General features: G+C 27.5%; 1 protein-coding gene across 3 annotated transcripts in view; it reads right to left on the minus strand.

Moving 5' to 3' along the window:
* The window catches only part of LOC148237190 (synaptotagmin-10-like), a 118503-nt gene that overhangs the window by 18630 nt on the left and 75570 nt on the right, over window positions 1-24303 (minus strand). For all 3 annotated transcript variants that reach the window (XM_088183628.1, XM_088183630.1, XM_088183629.1), the window contains exon 8: window positions 14534-14654. In XM_088183628.1, the coding sequence (XP_088039754.1) occupies window positions 14534-14654 (121 nt within the window). The remainder of the gene's footprint in view (window positions 1-14533; window positions 14655-24303) is intronic.

Genomic DNA, 24303 nt, shown 5'->3' on the forward strand with positions numbered 1-24303 from the left:
CCTTCACGCACCTTGACAAATTTTTAAATATTATGGAAGATTGTGATCTTAATGGAGAACGCATATCTCAAGTGCATGGGGCGATCAATAAAAACATAGCATGTTATAAAATACTATATGAAGAAAAGAAAAAGAATATTGGAAAACAGTTAGCTCTTGATAACTTTTCAAAGAAAACACTCGCAAACCCCACTTAAACGTGTCTTTAAACACTTTCGTACATTCAACATTCGCACATTCAACATTCGCACTTTCGTACATTCAACATTCGCACACATTTTCAGGAACTAATTATGTGCGAAAGTCAACAGCTACCTGTAGTTTTTCATTTACGGGCACTGTTTAATTCGTTCCGTGTCTATCAAAATCTGAATTCTTACAATAATATTAGGTTTAAAGATTTTCTTTTGAGTAAGGCTGAAAGATGGATGCAGGATTCAGTGAAATCTATAGATTCTGAAGATATTTTATTGGTTTCCACCACATCTGAGAAAATAGGAAATAATAAAATAGCAAACAAGCTAAAGGTTGATATTTATTGGAAGTTCTTTGATTACTGTATTATCTAATTTATTTACATTTACCGTAATGTTTTTACTTTTAAATTTTGCAATAATATACAGAACTTCAGATGGGAAATTTTTTTAATTTATGTGCTATGAACTGCGGATGTCTCTATTTTTTTTTTATTGGATTGATTTTATGTATACCTAGCCAAACAATTTTCACCCTAAAATTTATTTTTGATCTATAAGTGTAACATTATATAATATTTTTTAGATTAAATAAATAATTTTGGTTTATAAATTTATGGGATAAAACGATTTTTTACAAAAATTTGAAGTAAAATATAATTAATTTTTTATTTGATATTATGTAGAAATAGTATATACCATTTCTTATTTTTATATAAAGGCAAACTTGATAGTATGTCAGTATTTTTTTAATAAAAAAAACGTCTTCTAGAAATATACAATTTATTATATATAAGTTTTTAATTAATCAGACAATGGTCCTTAATTATTCAATAATCAACAACAATACATAAATATGTAAGATTTCTCTTAAGGTCTCATAAATATTCTATATATGGTTCAGTCAAAATAGGCCAGGCTTTCTTTAACATCACCAAAAATACTATTTTTTTATATATTAATAGACCGCGCAAGAATATCAAGAAACTCAAGAGTGTATTAAGGTTTTTGTACTTCCAAATCATCGCGAGCTTTCAATCGCGTCTTTAACTATAAATATTATTATATTTATTCGAAGCTTAAATTTGCAAAAGAAAAAAACGATTGTGTCACACAAAAGGAAACCATTGGCGATTTTCCTCTTTTGAGAACGAAAATATATTATATTGTAACGTATGAAGAGAATTTGGTCTAAGTAGATATACTATACAAAAGATCGAACGTTTATTGTATGATTAAAATAAAATTTTTTTAGGAAGCAGAATTATATGCAATAGCAATAAACTGACTATTTACAATAAAGGTAAGAATAATAAAAAATGTATTAAAACGTTTAAAAAACTAATTAAGATTTGAATGTATCGGTAAGAATTATTACTTGACAGATATTTTTTGAACTATGGGATTTAACGGTTTCCCAAGAATACTTCATTAGTTCAACGAGTTTGGTTGATTATAAATAGTAAAAAAATTAGTTTAATTACAAAGAGTGAAAGCTGTACATATTACTTGCTCAAACAATATTTTTTAAAGTGTTTTTTTTTTATGAAAATGACGTTCTTCTAAAATAACGTTGCTATAAATATTCACCGTACGATACTATACATTATATAATAAGACATATATGCACATTATAAAATAAATAAAACAAAACAGCACTTATCCACTTTCAAATTCAATACTTGTTTATCATTAATTGTTTGTTTTCTTCAGCAACATCCTTGAAACCCAGAAGTTTGGAGATTTAACAGCTGTGAAAGTTGAGCAGACATTGCTTTTCTTTTGGGAAGTTTAATGTATTTTGCAGAACCATTTATGTACATACATATTCATACACATACGTATGTACCAATGTAAATGTGTTTACTTGCTCTTCATTTTGCACAATGTAATCGATAATGTATATCGACATAAGTATAATACTTGCATTTCAATCAAAAGTAGATACGAATGTGTATATAAAATAATTTAGAAAGAGGGAGGCACATAAAGCATTCTATGCTACGTGTTCTCAAAAGCGTTGCATTCAGTGGTTTAGGGTTCATAAAACGCTCGTTGTATATATTATATATAATATAATATTATATTTCTTACAAAAGCGTTTCATACACAAAACCTGTCAAACTGACGTACAAAGTTTCAATATATTTAAATGAGTCTAGGTATTGTATCGATATATACGCAAATTTGTATTTCAACACAATAATGTCGTTGAACGCGACGATGTTTTTAAATTGAGTGTTTTTTGCTATTCGATCTGTTCAAAGAAAAATTTAGCATGTTTCAGATCAACGAACCTATTTTATAGTATAAAAGAAACTGTTAAAATTATTTAATAAAATCATACATTATAGTCAATAAGGTATGCTTCACAATATACATATTTATTTGTGTGTTTATATAAATAAATTATTGTATATTTATTTTAATTTAGTGTTTTAGGTATCAATTAATTTATAAATATATATGTTTAATTTACAAGTTAATTAGTATTTTGTAGTTTCTTAAGTCACGTCTCTAATTCGCCATTAAACGTTTGGATATAATCATATTTTCAAACAAAGTTTTTAAATGCTTAAAAGTTGAAAGACTTGTGAACAATCTAAACTTTTTTAATGGCAATGACATTGGCAATAATTTATATTTATATTGAATATTGAAAATATACATTCTCAACCCTCAAATAAAGCGAATATAAAAAATATACTATTACCTATATGCTTTTCAAACATCGATCCGAATTCCTTTTAAAACGTTTTTTTAGGCTTTACGCTTTTTCACGTACATAAACATTTACGTTTGACGTATTCATTTATGGCTATATAAATCTTAACAATGATGATATATAGAAATCCGTAGAGAAAAATCGGAACGATACAAAAATGAATGTAATGAAATAAAGTTAATTTTAATAAGAATTAAGGATAGATCAATGTAGATAAAATTGCGATTTTCGACGCTAGTGCATTTGCGCCTCAGAGGAGCAGAACATTGCCTTCAAAAGCACACACTTTCTAGGTAGTACTTTAATAATAAATATTATTATTCAAAAAGACAGATTGTAGTTTTTGACGCGGCTTCGTATGTGTTAAAATTTGTTTGCAAATTATTGTTGACTTTATTGCTTTTTGAATGTTTAAAAAATATTAGACGCGAGAGAAAATATTCAACAGATGTAAATTAGTAGCAGTAAATTTAAATATTCGATCGAAAAATTCAGATCAAATACCTAAGAAAGAAGCAAATAAATAAAGAATCAGCTGAATTATATTAAATTATTGTTTTTTATAGATTGTATTCTCGGAAATTTAATGCAGCAAAATTAATAAATAATACATTCAGTTTCATGTGGTTATTCCTAAAAGAAAATTAAAAAAAAAACAGTCTCGAATCTATCCTGAAAATATTTTTTAAAATATGCCATTTCAGTAAAATCATATCAGAATATATTTTCACTAGTAAATATATATATTTTTACCAGTGAAAATATAAACTATCTGGCAGGTGCTAGTAAAATTATATGATTATAACTTTTTTATATGTAGTAATATATATTTTACATACTTATTATTATTTATTTACATTCGATTTTTAAATGTTACAATAAATATGTATTCTTTGGTAAAGTTATAATTTCACTAATAAAGTACAAATACATTTTCACCTGTAGATAAATATTTCTATATAGCGAAAATATAATTTAACTGATATGCTGCTCTAAAATGTCTATGTAACTTATTTTGATAGTTGCGAAACGTCCATTTACTGTTCAAGCCCAAACCTAACCTAATGAAATTAGGTTAGGTTTGGTAAAATCTAAAATACAAACTAAACTAACTCATCCCTCAGGGGAAAATAAGCGGAAGAATAAGTACAGACAGACATCGCATCTCACATATTGCTCTATAGTTCGTCCGAATTTCGATATGACACTATGTTTTAAAAATATGATAGCTATTCTTACAGATATTACTATAGAATTATGATATAAGAGAGCTGATCAAAGTATATTCAAACCGAATTTTGGTCAATAGGAGAGCGCAAAAACAATTATCACGCCGTCGCAGTGGGAACGCTCGTTACCGAGCGTTCCCACTGCGACGGCGCCGACACGATTTTATTGCTTTTGACGTGAATTTTTGACTTCTGAGAAGGGATAATTGTTTTTTGCGCTCTCCTATTGGTCAAAATTCGGTTTAGATGTGCTTTATAATATTCTTATTTATAAAAATACTTAATATAAACGCTTGATAATTAAGCGTCTTCACCGCGATTGCACGATTTCATTATTTTTGATCTATATGGCAACACTGAGCAGCAAAGAAAACACGACCAATTAACAATATGTATTTTTAATATTTTTTAATGCATATTTAAAATATTTTATATTAAATAGGATTTTTGAAAATATGTAGCTAATTTTTATATTTATTTATAGCATAGAAAGAGTTAACTCTTACCTATTATTATTTATTCAGGAAATTATATTATGATGTTAAAAATATATAAAGTGATATTTTTGTCATGAGGCCCGGAATCATTGTTTTTTTAGGGTCCGGGTTCGCCCTCGGCGACCCTGGTCGCATATACTTGTAGCACTTTGTTTTATTTAGTCTCACAATTTAAATAGTGTTTTAAATCAAATATATATATATGATTTACATTTCAATATTTTTATTACATAACATTGTTCAGGCTTTTGAAAGCGTTCTTAAATGTTACATTGGCATTAACAATGTTATACAATAATAAAAAATAATACCGGTGCTTTCCGACCATCAGTCAAGGATTGTCGTGACGTCTTTAGTAAATACGTGACGTAAAATACGACGTCGTTTACGCGAGAACGTACGTTTAAACTCGCAGTTAACTTTAATTAGCGTAATGTGTCTATCGCTTTTGAATGGTTATGCTAGTGATATAAGGAAATGTAATGGAAAGTTTTGATTCGATTTGATTTAATCGACTACATAAAAGCTAATTTATTTGAGTGATTCATTCCTTAGAAAGTTCTCTGCGGAATACGAATGGAAATCTTATCGTATATGATTTTGGAATGTTTTTTATACGAATGCAGTGTCAGAATAATACATTTTCGAGTCCTTTATAAAAATCTTTCACATAAAAGGTCCGCATTTTTACGATAAGGCTTTTTATTCGATTGCTTGAATGCTATCGCTAAGACTTTCATCGACGACATAAATAAATTTTTGAAGACAGTCTTTTTATTTTATTTTGCCTTTAAATTATTACGGTATAAATAATAAATATATAAAAATACCATAAGTTAAAATTCATTGTATTAAGAATTGTAACTTTAAAAAAAAATATATTTTTTTATAAAAAATACTCTATTGTTAATAATTTTGTGTATTTATATTATATAAAAAACACAGCTAATATATAAAGGCATTATGATTAATCCAAAATCATTATTTTAGTATGGTGTATATTAATCATCTGCGACTAGAATCGGGTTCTGTATTACTGTTTGATTAAAACAAATACCACGAAGTGGACTTACTTATTTTCTACGACTAGAAATTAAGCTTATCTACCTAAATATATATAGAAGTATCGATATAATATACTAGTCTGTATTAATGCCACGTTCAGCTGTAAACTATTTAACAGCGAAACGTTCCTTTTGACATTTTTATTCCCACCCCCGCTATATTCACGATTGAATCGCCTAATCCCTTCGCAAAATTTTCCAAATCCGCTTTCTATCCCTTTAACTCACCCCATTGGCAAACAGTCCCCGAAGCAATCTAACACACCTACGTGCCTTTACACGTCTCTTCTAAATTGCTTTAGATTAGTTTGGACCTCACGTCTTTAGTCTGCGCCGATAATCAACAGCAGCTTATTAACACAAAAGCACTCATAACTTCGAAAACACTCAAAGGTCAAATAGAAAGTGATTAATCGGCCGTAAACTTTGACCCCGACAATAAGAGAGTGAGTGTTTTTGAAAGCAAAACAAAATTGACTATCATATCGCACTGAAGATGGACTCGAGATATTTAAAGCAATAAGCTTAGGATATGGTATATAATTGTATTACAGGACATTTTTTTTACATCAAATAAAATATTTTTATTTGACTAAATATTTAAATACTAATTTATTGATTAACTTTACATTGAAATTATGATTTTTAAGCTCAAATTTTAATTTTTAAAATTACCATTAAGCATTTTTTTTATTTAAATGATTGTAATGCATAGCTTACTGTACATAAGTATTTTTTGGTAAAGGTTTAACCTCTATTTTGTTGTAATATATAATTTTATATGATTATATAATCATGTAAGTATAATAATTAATTAACATATAATATATTCCTTTTTATTTTATTACGTAAAAAAATTTACAATCTAAGGCCAAAATTTATTGAGTCTGTAACAAATTGCCGTTGAGAATTTTTTTAAACCGATGTATAAATAAACATAATTACTGACCTAAACGTACGACGAATAAAATATCATTGATAAAAAAAAATGTTATTGAGATTTTTTTTAATGGTTTAGAGAAACGACTTATTTATTCCTTTAATAAATGGTTATTTTTTATGTTAATATCTATTTAAGTAAAAAAGGCTTGCATTGCATTTTCATCGCCAAATTGTTACGATCATTTAAGTGGTGACACAACGTGATTAAAATACGCTTATTATGAAATAAAAGAAATACCAAATGAAATTATACAAAAATAACAATTACAAGATGCAAGAGCTAAAATGAACTAAATAGCCACTTATTTGTGTCTTATATAAATATTTATTGCTACGTAAAATAAGATGTATTAGATTCTAGTACATCTTTTTATTATTTTTATAGTCATCAAAATAATATATTTTACGAAGATACCGGAAGGCACTCGGGTGCCCACGGACACCAGGTTGCCAATATCTGTACTTGATCTAAATGTATTATTAATAATTACAAATGTCAGTAACTTATAAAGGGGGGAATTTTCATGATAAAGCTTGTTTTAAAATCACTGTGTAATAAAATTAAAATTCAACTCATTTACCTTACAAATAGAGAAAAAAATTGTTCTATATCTGTATTTTAATTATTTTTTACTTTCAAAAATAAGATACATTTCAAAATAAATATCGATTTTAATCTATTATTTGATATTAAGACCATTATAACACCTTTTATTACTTGATTACACATGAAATGAATTTAATTATGTTTATAATTAAAAATATATGACAAATGGGGTACTAACGTACCCCTCTTCGTTCACTCTGAGTTAGAAATAATTATTTTAGAAATTATTAGAAATAAAATAATACGTAATGCGTTTTTTAATTAGTATTTAAGGAAATGTTGCGTTAATAATGTAATTGCTACTAGTAGTAATTAAAAGTAATTTATTAGTAGTTTAACTAAGAAAATAACGCTATTGTTCAATACCTTTGGTAAGTGGATTCAAAAGAAGGGTCTGAAATAGACGTAAAGAAATGCCATTGAGGTAACGAAACTTGCATTAATTTAAAAAGTGGCAAAAAATAATAATAATAATATAAAATTGTTGTACTGTCTACGTTACACTACTTTCATTTAATGTCCTTCCTTGTATAATAATCAAGCTTTGACATCCTTTTCACCACATCAATCATCCTAACATCTCATCACATGACATAAAGAGCAATTCAACATTATTTGGATTCGCAAAAATATAATAACCCTAACACGTGCCGTTTAATTCCTTCGCATAATATTTCTGGAATTTTTCAAAGAGGGAAAAAGCAGGTTTCCACAAAAAGGCGACGATAGCGTTTCCCTTTGCATGTGTACATTCTGCAGAAGCGTTAATGAAAAAGCGTATATAAATATAAAATAAAAAATACAGAGGAAAAACATGTCCCTTGTTATCTTTCCCGACGTTCAGCGGTTTTTCCTTTTAAAAACACATTTACATTGTTGGGGTCAAAGTTTATAGCCGATTAATCATCTAGGGTTAAGCCTTTGAGTATTTTTTGAATTAAATACTAATTTGCGAATGAAGTAACAAAAGTATATATCTCCTGATTCAGTTTTATAAAATATAAAAATACTTGTAGATTATTTATTATTAAATGTCTAACAAAATAAAATTATTCCTTAAATAATGATGATAGCAAAATTAGACTTGCGTAAATGAAAGGAGAATTATAAAATATTATAAAATTAAATTAAGACAATCCTGACATAACAGGTTACTACAATGCGTCACGATAGTAAAAAACAATACATAGTATTATTATATTACACAAAAAAATATAATATAAATTAGGAAAAAAATCAATACATATTAAGAATAAAAAATCATAAAATAATAAAATTAAATTAACAGAACCAGATCCTCGTAGCCTAAATAAAACAGATCATTGTAAAGTGCTAGCGTATTAAGGAGCCGGAAGGCGACAGCTATAGGCAATCGTTTAATAGATTAATTTAAATGAGAGCGCCAGTTAAATTGCTGTTGGTCGCTAACTTTGATTAGAAACATATGCGTGTTATATATTCTTAAAGCGATAAATATTTAATTCTATATGATTTATGCCACGTATCATAATATGTTAAGTGGTCTTTCACGGTGTTTCATTATAACGGAAAATCCCATTTTTTTTACGATCAAAACGCTTTTATCACTAGTCAAACTCGCTCATTTTAATAATTATAATAGTATGCGTTAATCCTTTCAAATATGAACAGGGGAGTGGTTCAGTTTATGAACCCCACAACGCAAAGATAGAACTCTTGAAAGTGATTCCCAGATCTTTAGAGAAAGGTTTTATAGCCAAAAATGTTTCCACCGAGATTATAAGAATAATTTGATTGCAACAAGGAGCAAAAAAATTACACAGTATAGATCTTTCCGACACTGAAGTGCATATCTGTACATATCTAATAATACTAAGCTTATTGTTTAGCATTTATTTAAAAATATTTTACTGTTTACATAAACCTAAAATTATGGGCATGAAGCGCGAACATACTTATCGGTAGAGCATTAAAAATCCATATTTTCAATGTCATCGCCGTAAGTCTGGTGAGCAAACTGAGGAGTTGGATGGCTCTAGTATGGAAAAAAGGACGCAATCGCGACTCTGTAAAGAAAAGTTGTGCCAACTTTGAGAATCGCATCTTTTTTGTTAAGTCACCCACGATCCTTAATAGTTTTTGCGTAATTCTCGGAAGGAATTTTAGTAAAAATGTGGCATTTGTAAATATTGTTAAATACATTGCAATTTTTGCACGATACAATTCGATCCAAAAGCAGATAATTTTTTATTTAGTGACAATTTTTTCATACAGGTTGTGCGGCACTCATCTTTAAAGATGTTTTTGTTTTTCATAGTTGTTTTGAGTGGTCTAGAACAGTCTAAATAAACCAATAGACCTATCCTGAAATTTATGAAATTAGAACACATAATGTCCTTTACATTACTAATTTCTTTAAAAGGATTTTAAACTAACATTTTAGGTTTATCCGTTTGTCGCAAAAGTCTTGCTCAAAGGTAAAAATAAATCAAAAGTAAAATTAATTCTTGGAACAAATGATTTTTTAAAAGAACAATTAGAACGTAAGCCAAATAGCACGTAAGTACCGACGAAAAAGCTTCTCTTTTATAATACACTTTATTCTAAGCATAATACTATTGTTATTTTACCCTCCGTTACTGATCGCCGGAGTGGTCAATTGTAAAAAAAATAATTTTAGCGTTTAAAATATTAAAACAATTAAATCAATTTTTTATTGAATAAAGCCCGATAGTTAATGTTTTACGTTCAAAGTACTTTTGCGTATCCCAGTTTGCGCACCTCTGTAGTTAGCAGTTAGAGCTCACCAATAAATATATTATTTTATAATTTCCTAATTTGGCACTAAAGTGCCCATAAAACTTCAATCCCATATATTTTTAAACTCCAATTATTAACTTATCCCAAGAGCCTAGTTTGATGGGTCGACAAGCGAGGGGTTGTCGACCCCCTGGCGACCCAGCCTTAGCCCTAAAGTGGGTCACTGCCGCGACCCTTGCGAACCGGTTGGCCGAGGTTAGCATCCGCGACTTGCGTACGTTAATTCACAATGACCCATTTTCGAGGCAAGTGGTTCAATGTTAAGGTCCCGCTCCGGGACGAGCACTATAAATACACAACTCGAACGGTGAAAAATAACACCAGTAACCTTCAATTTCCGTTAGAATTGGAGCTTTTACAGGTCGTGTTTCGTAAACATTTAGCGTTTTCAACGACGGATTTGTGTTACGTATTATTTGTGTTGATAAATGAAAGGACTAATTAAGAAAAATATATATTTTAGGAACATCGTTTAAGAGCTTTTATACGAATGAAACAGAGCATCGAATTCGTTTTATTTTTAATTGAAATTGGCTATTGAATTGAAGATGAATAATAATAATAAAAAAATTGTAATAATAAGCTAGCAAATCTGCTTATAAAATTAATAATGTTTTTGGTGTGGCAACTGTTAAGTGAAGTTGCTCGGTATAGCTTTGCTCAATACGAATTAGACCGAGTCTAAAAGTAAACAAAGTTCAGTGCTGTTGTGTGCACAAATTGTGGACCTCTACAACTGGTCGATCGGCGAGTGATTAATTGCCTGCCGGCCGACCCATATAGATGCAATTGATACGCTGACATCTTTGTTCAATGTATAGTTTTTAAATAAGGTAAAGCGTCTGTTTGGTGGTCACCATTATAATTGTCAATATATATATATATATTGAAACACTATATATGATTATTTTAACACCACTTAATTCGTCAGAAGGAAAACATCTAAACCATAAATTAGATTAAATATTAGAATTTAATTACAATTATATTTTTTAAAAATACCTAATAAAATTATATGCAAAAATATGCCAGCTTTGCTAATTTAAATATTATTACAACTTATTAAAAATTAATTTAAGGCATTGAATAATGATAAAAAAAATTTTATAAAAATAACGTTTAATATACATAAATAATTAATGTATGAAAAAAATTCCATTATCATCGTAAAGATCGTTTCTACGAAATAATAAATAAGTTATTATTTTTTTGTGTCACATTTTCTCTGGATAAGGAAAGTCTATACATATAATAAGCAAGTAATAAATATAAACCACAATCTAGAAACTATGTAAGCAAATAAGAAAAGAAGAAATATAGAAAGGGATAAAATACGACACAAGGATTTAATCCTCTTAAGAACTCCAATTTATTTTGTAAAAGGACGGTATATTTATGTAAACAATATTCGCTATAGAAACTCATAGATAAAAAAAAATAGTAAAAAATACTTAAAAATTCTATTAGATAATTTCTGCAGTATTATGCAATAAAATAGTACTTATATTTATTCTTGAAAATACATAATTACATAAATCTCATTAAAAATATGTAAAGCATTGGTAATTATTGTAAACTTTTACTCAAATTTCTCCCAAGAGGTTTACAGGCGTAATATCTTTACCTTTGCCTCAACTCTTATGTAAAAATTATTTTTACAAGAAAATATTAATGAAAATTATAATAAAAACACGCAAGATTGCTTGGTGGTATTTATGTTAGCTTTAAGTTTTATTTTCGCTTTAATAAATTATACAGAGCTTATCATCAATAGGTAATAGGTCAGTGGCCTTTGATGGGCAAAGCCAAGGATTTACGGGTAATCTCTTACACGTTTTCATTCTTTTTCCTGTCGGCCCTTTTGAAAAGACACGCACGTAACAACGAAGCAGGAAAGTTAATTAAACAGCAAATTGATGGGAAATTTAGTCGAGATTTAATCAGGCGATGCAAGGTGTGTGACAGTATGTGGAAAATAATGTACTTAACAGAATTTTGGGCCTGAATTAATTAGAACGCAAGAGACTCTTGCTTTTGTGAATCGTTCGTTAAGGGACTTTTGTGTGTGCGATAATTAAAATCACATCACGTTGCCGGATTGACGAGATGATTGTAGATATAATTGGGGTGAAATTTGATACGGTCTGATTTAATATAAATGTTTGAAGGTTAGGCAGGTAGTTATGTAAAATAAAATAATAATTTTCTATACGATAATTATTTAAATCTATTTCATAGCATACCATGTTCATTATTTGTCTGAAAATTGGTATAACAACGAGATTTAAGAATACAAATATTCTCTCCACTCTGACTAATAAAATATTAAATATTGCAAAAACACGTTTTTTACTTAAATCATTAATTTAAATTCCATATTAGCAAGAAATTAAAAATATTTTAACAATTTAAAGCTCTCTATTAATATTTTTTCTCAATTTTATATTAAAAATCTGCTTAACTAAAAACGTGAATCTCCAAAAACTTTGAATGGATTGTTTCAATAGTTTTATACGGAACTTTTAATCGGTTTTTGTATTGGAAATATTTTTTTAGGACAATCTATTTAAAGATTTTTTTGAATACTTTTAAGTTTTCATTGTATCATTTTTATAGAAAAAACGTTTTCTTGGGTTAAAAATATTCGTGTTTAATTTAATATAATGTATATAATTGACACGAAAGTGATTATAGATTTATTTCAGTATTGTATCAGACTCTCGATGTTGTCACAATAACATATTACATATGCGCGTAATATATTGAAATGCATCAATCGAATTATATGTAATTATTATTATATACACGTATAAAGTATTAATAATTTCATTATGATTTAACTCTAAACACGAAATTATTAAATTAGTTGTTGCAACTGTAGGATCATACGGTCGTATTATTCACGGAGCATCCTTACTCCCCTCGCTGTTACATAATTTTTAGTACAAAAAAATATATCAGTTTAAGCACGCCTATTTTTCTTAATTGCCCAATTATATAATTAATATCTACATCTACATATCCTAAAATTAGATACAGTAAAACACTGCATTGAAATGTGGTTATTTATAAAGGCATTGAACACATTGTGATTGAGATTACAGTTTTAACTGACGCATTTATGACAATGAATGTGTTTATTTCCAGAATCCTATTGATTCATAGTGATTTTCCTTTTCGCTTGGAGCGACTTCGATTACCGACTCGTTTTGCCTTCACCATGACAATAAAATAACATGGACAGTCGTTCAATGTGACAGGAATTGACTTGATATGTAAATGCTTCCAAGGCACAGCTTTGCTGGCGGACGAAAATAATAAAATATAAATCTAGATTTGAAATTCTAAAAATTGAAGTATGTATACATTTCAATTAGAAGTTCATCGTTCCAGTTAATGTAACACTACTATAATAATATTTCGTTTTGGTAAAAAATATATTCCAGATCTGGTTTTAATGATAAAATATATTTTTAAAACTGGGTTTATTTCACTACATTTACATTTTAAAATAAACTTATTTAATACTGAAAGATGTTTTTACACATGTATTATATATAGTTTATAACAGTACAGCTTAGAGTTATTTTATGTACAAAATTTTAGAATAAAATTATACAAAGCAATTAATAAAATTTCAATGTATTTTTAGTGTAAAATGTTAAATAATATTTTAAAAGGCTCTATAGCAAAAACGCCACAATGCTTCAATAACGTAGTTAACTTGATTATATTACGTTGCTAATGAGTTATTTTATTAAAATCTAATAATTTAAAATATGTGAGCGTAATAATTCCAGGAAGGTACAAATACTGTTGTAACATCGTAATAAAAGGACACGAGTCCCTGAAACGCTATAAAAGGATAATTGACCTAGATATTTTTTTATGGCATAGAAAGTCGAAAACAGGGTTATTGTGTGTTAACTATATCCTGCTATTTAATATGCTGTCATAATAAGAAAATATCACAATACTACATATAATAAAAAAATAATAAAAATATTAAATAATAATTTAATATAACCTCCGAATGCCACACATGATGTATGTACTTATAAATAGTTAAAAAATTGTAGATTATAGTAAAAAATAATAAAGTTGTATTTTATATAAGCCGTAAGCGGCTCGCGAGCCACACTTCACCGATCGTCGTACTAGCCAGACTTTTAATCAATGTATATTTGTTACATTCTTGAAGAGTATCATAGAAAGATTCAGTCAGTTTAAAATGTTCCTTGTTTCATGGTTTTGAAATCCGAACTCTCTGGACGAGTTTAAGTAATGGGGCCGTAAATTGTAACGATTGTAATTAAATACGGGTAAATTTCCATACATTTGTGTAGAAGCAAACAAATAGTCGTTCTTTTCTATTCGAACTGTACGCACGGGAGGCGGGTTAAGAGAATCGAATGAATTTGTAATAGATTTTCAGAATTCCCTATGGCATAATAGTGAGATGTCTGAATGACTCACCTGAGGATCCTGTGATGTCCATAGCTTTCAAATTGCGACCTTTGATTACAGTTAAGGTTAATCGGCCGGCTGTCGGCAGGTAGCACAGAGACAGCATAAGTTCTCCTAACTGAACCTTGTCCTGAAAATAAAACATATAATTAATTGATAAAGCAACTATTAATTAAATTTTTCATTATACTCATTGACGATATACAATTAAAAATATGCAAAGCATGCCTCTGCAAAATATTTCAATGATTTTGTTATTGAATATTAAATTGTGCTGAAAGTATTTGGAATAAAATTAATCGATTTTAGCGTCATATTTACTGTGATGTACACAAAGTGTACATGTTATCTCATTAGGTGAAAATCTATTATATTATGTCAGATAAAAAATAATTATTCTGATTATTCCTACGCGATATACTTTTATATTGAGTTAGATAAAAACAATATATAAGTAATTACTGAAAGTTACAACAATACATATTCTGTTGTGTGAGTGTTGTTTGCGTACAGAGATTATCACATTGATTTTTATGAACCAACGTGTTTTAAGTAGTTGGATGTGCTTTATCAAGATTCCTTTCAGAAAAAAATCAAATGTAAACAAAAAAAGCAAAAATAGATTTAAAATTTATTTTTAGAAAAAAATAAGTGTTTAAAACTGCGGCAGTTTGTGTCTTAAAAACGAATAATTAACAAAAATGTGAAAAAAGTGTTTTTTTAATTTTAATTTTTATTTTATTTTTAATATAAAGCATTCTTACTTTCTTTACTTTTTTCTATAAAATGTTTTTTAGCAAAGATACGATTTTTTTATTTTTTAAATAGCCACCATTTTGATACAAAATGGTGGATATAGCTGGTTAACAAATATATCTGAGATGTTGACAAGGTCCATTTTTTGGAAAAAAAATTATAATAATATAATAAAAGCGGCGGAAGTTATCGTGTCCTGAATTTTTAATAAATTCTATATATAAACCTATTATTTTCAGGCAAAATGTGTTTTTATAAGGAATTAAGTTAGGCTGAGTTGGGTTATGCTACGATTTATCGTAGCATAACCTCACTATCGTAGCATAGCCTAACGTAGCCTAACTCGAAAGATTTTTGTGTAAGGGAAAATATAAATTAATGTACATGTGTCTCATTTTATACCTTCAGGTACACATAGAGGCGGTCACCAGGGCGGTTCAACGGGTGCAAGGTACCCGGGCTGCATATTATAAAGGGGTCCAAAAAATTTTTTCAACTGTTTTTTGAATTGTTTTTTTTTAAATTGCAACTTCTTTCAATAAATTTATCTACACATAGGGGTAGTTACAAAGGTGGTGCAGCAAGTGCAAGGTACACAGCTTTCACAGTATAAGAAGTTGCATAAAAAAATATTAATTTTTATGAAAAATTCAAAATTTTTTTTTTAATTTTTAAAAAAAAAATATATTAATTTTTATACAAAATTCAAAATTTTTTTTTTTTTTTTAAATTGAAAAATTTTTTTTTAACAATTAATAAAAATCAGTAATTAAAATTTTTTTTTAAAATTGCAACTTCTTTATTTCAAATTTATGTACACGTGTTCTTAATTTTATACCTTCAGGTACACATGTAAGTGGTCATCAGGGTGGTGCAACGTGTGCAAGGTAACCAGCCTGCATATTAGTAGGGGGTCCAATTAAAAAAAATTTTGAACCTTTTATAAAAATTAATAATTTAAATTGTTTTTTTTTTAAATTGCAACATCTTTCTATGAATTTATTTACATATAGGGGCAGCTACAAGGGCGGTGCAACAAATGCAAGGTACTAAGGTTACATAGTATATGAAGTTGCAGTTTAAAAAAAAACAATTCAAATTTTTATCTTTTATTAAAGGTACAAAAATTTTTTTTTATATTTTTTATAAAAGGTTCAAAAAAATGTTGCAATCGTTGATATTTTTACTGAGGCTGGAAGATTTAAATTAGTTCTTGTTATTTAATTATAATAAAAAAATTTAGGTATTCCTAGATTTTTTAATCTTACACTAAAACATATATATTATACAATAATTAAGAAAAATCAAGCTAGGTTAAACCATCTGACATCTATTGATTGAACTCAGATTTACAGATTTTAAATTCGGTTTGGTGTCTCACGAATAATATTAAAGTGTTCATTAGATTTACTTAATGTAAAGCAATGATCAAAATGCTTGTTATTTTAAAACATAAAGTTTTCCAAAAAAAATACAATTATTGGTAGGCAATGTTGCATTAAATACTCTATTTGAAGAAATAAATTAGTTATAAGCAAAAGAAAGATACGGAAGTGTGATTTTTTTTTTGGATTTCTGAAGTGCCCCTAGGAAATAAAATATGGGGCATTTAATATATCATGTATTTGTGTCAAGTATGTTACCTCATTATACATAGTGTAAAATGTAAATCAGCGATACTGAACATTCGGTTTGTATTTTTATTTATGGCCCAAAACACAACATTAAATAGTATTTAAAACATCGGGAAATCTATGTTTTCAAAAAAATCTGTGGATGTGCACGGGAACAATTTTTATGGCGCGTAAAACCCGTGATTCTTTGTGACGCAAATTTTGTCTTGGCGATCGCCGCGAGTTGCGAGAAATCTATCGAATGTGCAAGAATCGTCGCGTAAGCATAGGATTTATTGCACAAATTAAAACGAGATATTTTAGAGATACTATTTGTGACATATTATTGTTGATAACTGTGAACAATGTGATTTTATAAGTTGTTCACAGTGATTTAAAAACGCAAATAAATCTACTAATTTTGAAAAAATTGCGTCTTCAATGTGTTGTATTGTTTTATATTAAAATAAAATTTAGTTACCCACAATGTGAAAAGTGTATTTTAAATGCAAATTGAAAATTTGAAGTGGCAAATTTAGATCTCTGTGATACTATAAAATAATATGTGGTACTCCATAATACTTTATTATTTTCTAAATCATTTTCACTAACGTCTAATCCATTTACATAAACCTATTTAATAGTCTCTTTAGTTATAAGATAATATAGATATACATACAAATTAAATTTAATTTTAATTTAAGTTTAATAAAATAAATGCAGTATAAATATTTTTACATTACCATTTAACCGTTTTAAATACCAACATACTAAAATAAAAAAAAAAAAGACTTGAAAAAAATTAAGCGATCAAGGTTCAACATACAGTCAAGAATATAGATTAAACTTGAATACACAATATTGAGAAGGTTTTACGAAAATTTGCTGAAAGATAAGCGTCAATTCTGAAGAGGCTCATTCACATTTAATGTATACAATTTCAAAACGCTCGGCAAAAAACATCCCCAAGGACTTTCATGATACATTGTCTTTCATATCTAAGATTTTGGGTATAGAGTTTGTGTTTTCACCTGTTCAAAGGCCGTTCTGTGTACAACCCGGAAAATTTTTACGTATCATTGTAAAAATTCAAGATCACTCCAGCGTAAACATTTAAACGTGCTCGTTTTACAGCTGAAAACTCTCTTTAAAATGTCTCCTTCAAATCCGCCCTTTATCTGTCGTAAAATCTAACAGAGGGTCGTTAAAATGGAGCGGTAGTTGCATAAAATCGAACCGGTCAAAAACAGATTATTATTATTTGCTGTCGTATTTTTTTTTTTTATTTATTTAAAGGCTGATAGCTTCCGGCGATGCGAGATTTAACACCGGAAACGCTAATGATCGCATTTATTATTTATGCGTGTGTTGGAGCTTTTAAGGCAGCGGATTGGTGACGGTTTTGATTTTATTTTACAATATTTAAATATAGCAAATAAGAGGTCTCGAATATTAAATTAAAAAAAAATATTTGCTTTGAAATAATGAAAGTTAATCTAAATTTGCACTAAGCAGAGCTACACCGAATCAACCGAGACAACCATAATAATTCCAAGAAGAGCTGTTGCTTTTATTTTGTCCTTAGTTAAATTAAATCCTAATAAAAGCTAGGTAAAATTTAGCTTCTAGCTATCAAATGCTAGATTTAAATTTAAATTTTATTTTGCATCTTATTTAAGTGTAGAATTGAACCTAAATATGTAAATATATTAACTTTTTTATATAGAAGCTGTCCTATTTGTACATTATCTGCCACTGTTTGTTTTCTAACACTGATTATTATTTGGTTTTTGCTTTAGGAATGACTATTATTTGCATACGCACACATTTGAGTTTCTACAATCTCTAGTATTTAGTTTAAAAATGTACTGAATTTTATAACACAGTTATTAATGTGTCTTTTTGTCTAAGACTAGATTTTATACTAAATATTAAATAAAACTCTTGTAAGTCAAGAATATGTTACAGTAATTTCTAATATTCTAAGACATAAATGCATATTTTTTCTATTTATACTATTGAGTCTATAAATAGGTAGTGAAATTTTATGTTGTGTACCTACAATTTCTCATTGGTTTGTATCATATATTGTAGATGTGTTCCGCCGGAAATTGTATTCACACTCACTTAGGATATCTTCCTGTATTTGCTCAATATAGAACGGTTGCGAAAACCTTATAGGCCACATTTAGAATCCTACTTTCTACCTATTCTGCCTTATTTTTAATTTATTGTCTAGTAATCATTGTCAAAATGGTTAAAATAATTTACTAAGAATAATCTTGGATATATTATATTATCTATGCAACACTTTCTAGAACAAAAAGATCAAAATGTAGACGATGTAAAAAGGTGGCTGTTGAAATATTTGCAGCTAAGCCTCCAACATTTTATGCTACTGGAATTAAAAAAAAGATTGAGACGTGGGAGAATGTTGAGTTCTTAGAATAGAATTATATTTTGAATCATGCAAATTAAAATAAACATTTAAAAGCGATTAAAAACGACATTAATTTTGTGACACCTATGAGTACAGGTGTTGTGAGTACACCTATGAGTAAATGTGCAATATCTTATAAATATCTGGTTTATTGGTTTGCCTAGGTTGTCTTGAGACTCAAGTTAGCTCACAGTGGCTCCGAAGGTGTGATTTAACTAAACAGGACTTATTTAGGTCTGACGCAAATTGAGAAGATGATGCGAGAAAAAGTTTGCATAACTTCTTCCATCGTCTTAAGAAGCAATTATGGTTACATTGCGTCAATTCTACTACTTTTGGTGAAATGATCGAACACATATAACCTTGAATTTAATAAATGTGTACTTTATATAATAATTAATTTAGAATTTTTTATGTTCATGCTTTTTTAAAAAAAGTTTTTTTTACTTGAATTATGATATTTTTAATTATAAATTAAATATAGCTAAAATTGTATATTTTTATCTTGAACATTTGACTGTACATTTATATTGTTACAATATATTTTCGTTGCCTATTCAATCTTATCTAATCATTAATTAAAATAAGCAAATTTAAAAGTAATTAATTAAAAAGTTACTCATAAATGTCATTTATAATCGTTCTAAATTTTCAGAGCGGCCCAAACCGGCCCTGTATGTTTTGTTGGAACTTCTGTCGGTGTCAGCCTTCAAACAAGCCTGTGTGTCCTTCCAACCCTTTCACCTCGACGAGTTTCAGTTTGAGTTTGAAACTGACGTCGTCGGGTAATTAGCGGCAGATTGCGCGATACTATTTGGGACCGAGATCAAGAACCTGAGGGTGGAATTCAATAGTATAATCCGAAAAGCTTCATAATAATAATGTGTATAGCGAATAAATTTTGCAAAAGGGCTCGGCCGGCGGAGATTTATTTGCGCTAATTAAACAAGTTTGCGAAATTATTCGAAGGCTAATGGAGATGCTGCGGTATCTGTGAGAAAATTTCGCCCGGCCATGATTAAACATTAATTAAAGATCTTCTTGAAAAATAAATATTTTACTCTACAGACTAGCCAAGAAAATAACGAACGATCATTTAAATGTATCGTTTTTGCTTGCAAATGTTTCATTTGAATATGTACATATATTCGATTCAAAAATCACAGTCAGTGGATTACTTTTTCAGTTATATTCATAGCTAAGAAAGAAATATCGAGAGATACTTGGTATACAATTGACACGATCGTTATTACTTTCTATTATATTTAAAACAATTTTATAAAATATAATATAATTTTTTTATATTTTATAATAATGTACTGAAAAGTATAAATAATTAAAAATCTATATATTCAATTGTGATTTGTATTAATAAAAAGCTTTAAGTATGCGAAAGTTAAAAAAACCTTAATTTATAATATTGTGAAAGTGTACAGATGATTAAAATATGTTATATAGAAGCATATAAAAAATGTAAATCACACGGTTAAAGCAGAATCATTTGATATAGAAAAAAACAATAGTATTTAAAGTAATCTAGGTGTAGGAATTACTACTTTTTTAAAATATGTATGTGTAATTTGCAGTTTTTAATAATGAAAAATCTATAGTCATTGCCGGTTTCATACAAATTAAAACAATAATTAAATCGTATTGAATTATTTTTTTTTAAAAACACAAAGCTTTGTTTGGTAAAAAATCAGTATTCTCTAATATGCATCAGAAATAGTTAAAAAATGTGTGATGTTGCAATTTCTTAAAATCGGATTTATAAAATACTTTTATTCAATGCTTTTTAAAGCTGAGTTATATATTTAAAAAATTTGCAATAAACTCCAAACTGTAATGATATTTTAATATGGCTTCATAAATCCCATATTTACATAATGTTACATATTTGCAACGTACTGTTTGTACTAAAATAGTTTGAATTTGATTTTTATTAAGTTTTCTTTATGGTAATACTTAACCATTAATATTTTTTTCGATAATAATTTTTATATGAAATGTTAGGTTAAGTTTCATAGTAAAAATAATATAAATAATACATATAAATCGCTACAATTGTCTATATTTTGAATGAACAAAATAGGGTATATAATATATTTTATATGAAACATAATTGTATTTGTGAATACAATAGCAGCATATTTAAAATCACTTTTCATTAAACTTTAAAAAATAATTGAGTTTTGAAATATTTCAGGAATATTATTTAGCTATTTTGATCATCCATTTTGGTTAAAAATGGCAGCAATTTAAAAAAATTAAAAATCACTACACCAGTAAAAAACCTAATTCACAAAAATTGAAAAAATATTTAAATTTTTTGTCATTTATATGTGATAAAAAAAAGCTTATTTAGGGCCCATACGCACTGTCGGCTAGCCGCCGGCGACTAGCCGCCCGGCGACTGTACTTTATATGGTTTTAAATGGGTGCATACGCACGCAGGCGCCGAGTCGCCGGAGCGTCAGGCGCGATCCTGCGCAGAGGTGATGCACAGGCGACTTGCCTGTCGCGGCAACCTATAAAAGCATGGGTTTAGATGAGTGCATTCGCACGAGGAGCGACTTTCGAGGCGACTTATACATCATTCACAAAAAATGGCGTCGACACAGAAACGCTCATCGTAGAAATTGAATCCCGAATCGTTTACAATAATTTTATATGAATATTGATAACGAAAACAAAATATTGTGAAATAATATGCATAATTATTTTACATTATTTCTTGCTTCTCAATTTAAATTAATTTTATTAACATAATACAGATACATTTATAATTGCATTTGGGAAACAAAAAGCGTTTCATACGGGGAAATTCAATATTATATTGAAAATAAAATAATATTTTTTTCTCTTTAAAATTAATATTGCAATTTCTTCGCGAATGTACTACCCGACATCGAGTCGCTCGGCTTAGCCGCCTAGCCTAGCTACCTGCGTTTTTGAGCCGGCGGTCCCTAGTCGCCGGCGGCTAGCCGACAGTGCGTATGGGCCCTTATAGCTTGGCTTAGTTCGTTAGCCAGCATCTTGTTTAAAAATGCAGCTTTTTATTCTTCCGCTAACAAAAAATTAAAAATGTTTCATATTAAAAAATAGAACATTTTTTGTCATTTATATGGGATTTAATAGGTTTTGAAAACACATTAACTAATTATATTTCCATTAAATTATTCTGAAAAATTGCCTTTTATTATATTTCGATGTATTTCGATATATTTTATGATAGCTAGTGGATGATCCATAATGATTTAAAAAGTAAAATTTGAAGTTTTCTAAAAAATAATATTAAAAATGTAAATACCTTTTTTTTAAATAAAGCTATAAATTTTTTTTTCACTGTTATTTCTAAGTTTAAATTTTTTGGACTAAAAAAAATAATGCTAAAAAATATTTTCATTGATTTTCTTAGGCAAAACGTATATACTTATATTTATATTGATTAACATTTTTGTTTTTATATTTTTTAACATATATATTACAATTTTTTTAAAAGCCACCATTTTGGGTAATGAATTATCTGACATATTTATATATAAAGCCAAATTCTGATTAGCTAGTAATCTAAATTATAAGTTTTTAAAACTTATGATATTTAACTTAAAAGTATGTCGTACTGTACAATAAAAAAAAGTTGTTTGAAGTCACGCGAGAAATAAATTTTATTACATTTCTTTACTATTATATTTTATAAAGATGTTTTAAAACGGATTTAGACAAAAATTACATTTTAAATGATAAAAAAAAGGAATTGAGACAAGCTCAAAATTGTCATTTATTTGCGTTTGTGCACAAAATAAAAATATTGATTCAGTAGATTTAATTTAAGTTGATTTGAATATTGAGCTTAGTAGTAAAAATTTAACAATTAAAATGCTTAACTTAATTATTTTTTTAAATAAAATATTAAAAATAATTTTTGTCTTCAAAAATTTGTGTCTGGAATAATTCTGTCCAGAAAAAACACCGAACCATTATTTTGTCAAAAGTTTTCGCCCGAGCAAAAAATAACAATAAATTTTAATATAAAAATTAATACAAATTATTTTGATTCAAAAAAAATTTTGACTGTTTTATTAGTACGCAAAAGATTTTGCTTAAAAAAATGTACATCTAAATGAAATATTTTTTATATATATAGAACTCTTCTTAATTTTTTTCGAATTATAGTTTTTTTTTATGAAAAAATCTTTTGCCAAATTCAACAAGAATTAGGTAAATTTCTGTATATAAAATGTGAAACAGAATTACAATTTTAAAGTACCTATATATTTATATATACCTAATTTTTTTTTAATATATGTTATAAAACATTTTCTACCTCTTTACAAGAGTTACATTTTTTAATAACTAATATTTTAAATAATATGATATATCAATCTAATAAACGAACTAAGTTAATTAACAATATTATAATATAATATATTTTTTAAGTCTATATTTTATAGCTTTTATACTTTTAATGCTGTTTTTCAGATAGTTACACTTTTTTAAATATTTGATATAGATTTATGAGGTTTATTCTCAGAAAAAGTTTCACGTAATAGGGTTCTTAAGAAATCTACCCGATATTATCGTAGATCAAGAATAACAAAAAAATATTTACATGTAAATCGAGTGACTTTATCATTCAAGCAAAAATATATAATTAAAAAATCTAATAAGTCTGAAATATTTCTTAAGTCGACCTAAATATATATTATATATATATATATATATATATATATATATATATATATATATATATATATATATATATATATATATATATATATATATATATATATATATATATATATATATATATATATATATATATATATATATATATATATAATTCAAACCCACCAATAAAATTTAGTTATATAAAAAAAGGATCTATAAAATAAGCCTTAAAATAATTTTATTGTATGTGCGACCTTTAAAGAGATTTTTAAAACAGTGTTTTTTATTTTTAATATTAA

The sequence above is a fragment of the Plectrocnemia conspersa genome, unplaced genomic scaffold, assembly GCF_051122295.1.
Source record: "Plectrocnemia conspersa isolate PC_06_02 unplaced genomic scaffold, ASM5112229v1 ptg000003l, whole genome shotgun sequence".
Taxonomy (NCBI): Eukaryota; Metazoa; Arthropoda; class Insecta; order Trichoptera; family Polycentropodidae; genus Plectrocnemia; species Plectrocnemia conspersa.